The 3,678-nt window shown below is 39.6% G+C and overlaps 1 protein-coding gene across 1 annotated transcript; it reads left to right on the forward strand.

Annotated features, from left to right (window-relative positions):
• The first annotated feature begins 1,489 nt into the window (after positions 1–1,489).
• On the forward strand, positions 1,490–2,431 carry LOC122105241 (olfactory receptor 9I1-like). The gene has a single exon (XM_042676395.1). It carries the CDS (start codon positions 1,490–1,492, stop codon positions 2,429–2,431), a length of 942 nt encoding a protein of 313 aa, XP_042532329.1.
• Positions 2,432–3,678: the final 1,247 nt, after the last annotated feature.

Genomic DNA, 3,678 nt, shown 5'->3' on the forward strand with positions numbered 1-3,678 from the left:
ATGTGATGGCCTTGTCTCTTCATGGACTTTGCAGGTTAATTTTGGAGTGGTTTGATTCAAGCTTCTTACTGATGGACAGTGATCTAGCATTTTGGAAATGGGACAGGTCCTTGGGAATGAAAGGAGAGCTTGGAAACCAGGCCATATTTCCTTGGCAGGGAGAGAGAGGAAGGAGTGCACTGGCGAGCATCAGGATGTGGAGGTTCTAACAGTCACTTGCTTTTTAATGGCACTTGAGTCCACTGTGCTTGAGGTAGGGTGGTTGTTGGAACTCCAAGGGACTGTGGACCTGGAGATAAGACGATTCTAGAATATATCTGGGAACTTTCCCCAATATTTAGAAAAGCATATTTTATGGTTTTTAAATCATGATCTAATTTTAGTTGACAGATAAAAATTGTATATATTTACAGTTAGTAATATGATGATTTAAAATGTGGATACATTATATCATGGCAAAACAAGCTAATGTACTTAGATTTTGTGCTGAAAACACTTAAAATCTGATCTCGGCCATTTCTGAGTGTATCTGAGTGTATCTCTATCCTCACAAATAAAAGAATTTTTTTTTGCTTTTTATGGCTGAGTAGTATTTCACTGTGTATATATAACACACAGTTAGGAAACATACTTCTAAGTGCAGAAGGGAGAGAGAATGTCTCATGCATCTCATATGCAAATCATATCCTGTGTAATAATACTGCGATTTAGCATTATAATCCCATTAATACAAGGAAGCTATGATTGAGAAAGGTTGATTAACTTGTTCTAGGTTTAAAAAGATTGAAACCTCTGCCTGATTTCAAAGTCCAGCCCTTCATACTGCACCTCAAAGTTCTATCTACATAAAGCATGTTTCTCCTCCACTTGAAGATGACCTGCACTTCTTTTTGTTGTTGTTGTTGTTGGTTATGGGGCTTGAATTCTGAGCCTGGGTGCTCTCCCTCAGCTCTTCAGCTCAAGGAAAGTGTTCTACCACTTGAGCCAGAGCGCCACTTCTGGTTTTCTGGTGGTTTATTGGAGATAAGAGTCTCATGAACTTTACTGCCTGGGCTGGCTTTGAACTGTGATCCTCAGATCTCAGCCTCCTGAGTAGCTTGGATTACAGGCGTGAGCCACCGGCACTTCTAATGTGAGATCTGCAGAGGTTTGGAAACACTCAAAGAAATGATTTCTAACCTCGGCACTGCCTGTTTAGTATGAAATCCATGGGACGAACAAATCACTCCACTACATCTCTCATACTCTTGTCAAAAAAAAAAAAAATGAAATGGTGCTTCCAAGGATTTCTGAAAGCTCAACTGAAGTGAAGCTTGTGAAAAATGTAAAGTACATGGTAAATCTGAAAGTTAATTCTATTACACAGCAGCAGCAATCAAAATCAAACACGGTCACTTCATCTTCAATGAGCTCTTGTTACTAATTGTCATAATATTATGATATTTATCTATCTACTTATTTATCTATTTCAGCAAGTGACTTTGTCTTCATGGCAGAAAATGCCACCAGGGTGACAGAATTTATCCTGATGGGGTTCCAGCTCCAAGCATCCCTGCAGATGAGTTTCTTCTTTGTGTTTCTGGTCTTTTATCTGATCACCATTGGGGGAAATCTAGGCATGATCATACTAATTCAGAGCGACCCTCGGCTCCAGACACCCATGTACTTCTTCCTCAGCCACCTTTCCTTTTTGGATATTTGCTATTCTTCTGTCATTGTCCCTCAGTTGCTTGTGACCTTGGGGACGGATAAGACTGTCATCACCTATGGACGTTGTGCCGCCCAGTTCTTCTTTTTCACCCTCTGTGCTAGCACGGAATGTTTCCTTTTGGCTGTGATGGCCTATGACCGCTACGTGGCTGTGTGTAACCCTCTCCTCTATGCCATGGCGATGACCCCACAGGCTCGTCTGGGGCTGGTGATGGCAGCGTATGGTGGTGCCATGGTGAATACTGTGATCCGCACAGGGTGTACCTTCTCCATCTCCTTTTGTAAGTCCAACCAAGTCGACTTCTTCTTCTGTGACCTGCCACCATTGTTGAAGCTTGTCTGTAGTGAGACAAGGCTCCAGGAACAGGTCATCTTCCTCTTTGCTTTTCTGGTCATCACAACCAGCATTCTGATCATTCTTATGTCGTATCTATTCATCATTCGGGCGATTCTGAAGATCCGGACGGCAGGCGGCAAAGCCAAGACCTTCTCGACCTGTGCTTCTCACATGACTGCAGTGGCCCTTTTCTTTGGAACACTCATGTTTATGTATCTGAAAAGTAACATGGGAAAATCTCTCTGGGAAGACAAGATTGTGTCTGTATTTTATACTGTGATCATTCCCATGCTAAACCCGATGATCTACAGCCTGAGGAACAAGGAAGTGAAGGCAGCTCTGAAGAAAGTTACTCAAAGAATGAAAGTAGCCCAAGCAGACTAAGATCTGAGCTCCCCACATCTAGAAATTCCTGCAAGGCATTCTTTGGGGGTTTTTGTCTTATCCCTTTAACACATGAGTCAGATATTGGATTACCAAGATAGTTTGAAGGAGAAAAACATATTTCTGGCTCCCAGAACTTAAAAATAAACTATTTGCTCTCCAGTCAGAAATAGTCCCCCTCAGTTCTCTCTTCAGAAAAATTTCTGCCTTACTGTGAATAAAGATCAAGAGATCTCAAGCCAGAATCAAGAGAGATGGAGAGACACAAGTTTTTATAAATAATAACATCTTATAAAATCTAAGATTTATTTTTCTGACCTGTTCTGGATATTGATGAAGTTTTGTTCCCAGCTACTTGAATTGTTTTCTACAAAGCTAATTTTGAGCCAAGAACAATGATAAAATAAGAATTCACTTTTAATGTAGTAGAGCAGTCAGTTGTTTTAGTTATGGATTTGTGTCTAGAACAATGACAAAGTGATAGCTCACTTTTGGTGTGGTAGGAAGTCAATTTTTTGGTTATGGACTGTGGAGAAGATTTCAACTCTGACTAAATAAACGTTTTTAGGCATGTCATGTCCAGCTTAGGTACTTGTCATGGAAGAGTACAAGCACTAGCCAGAATAAGAAAAAAAATGAGAGGAAAGGAAATGTGGTATAGAAAATGTTCAACTAGATTATGTTAGCTTATTTCCCAAGGTGGTGTAGAGGACTAAGACATTATAGAATTGGAGAAAGATGTAATGATTTGTGTTAATTATTGGAGAAGGTAGATCTTGATGTCACACGAAACTGAATCATATATACAACTTTGTAATATTTCCTGATCAGTAAAGGTCAGGAGCTCTGTTTTATCTCTGAAGCACTGCTTAGAGACATCTGCCTCAATTAACTTGAGTTATTTCCTATCCTTCAGTAATGAAAATCACTATCTACTTTCATCTTCTCCAGAACATTTAGTTTTTTTTCCTTTTGTCATAAGATAAAGAACTATGAATCTGTCACTGTTTAATTACCTCATATCTGATAGAAACATTACTTGAGAAACATCTCCATGGATACCTCATTCCGACCCATCAATATAGTAAATATTCACAGACTACCTGCTATCAGACATGATACTAGGTTCTGAATAGAGTGGTAAAAAACAACAGATATGGATTTTCCTTCAAAAGATTAGAACCTCTGGCATAGACAGATAACTTATAATTTAGACAGCAATAATAGACAGGTGGTGTGCTTTCCCC

The sequence above is a fragment of the Dipodomys spectabilis genome, unplaced genomic scaffold (assembly GCF_019054845.1).
Source record: "Dipodomys spectabilis isolate Male_0828 unplaced genomic scaffold, ASM1905484v1 ptg000030l, whole genome shotgun sequence".
NCBI classification, from domain to species: domain Eukaryota; kingdom Metazoa; phylum Chordata; class Mammalia; order Rodentia; family Heteromyidae; genus Dipodomys; species Dipodomys spectabilis.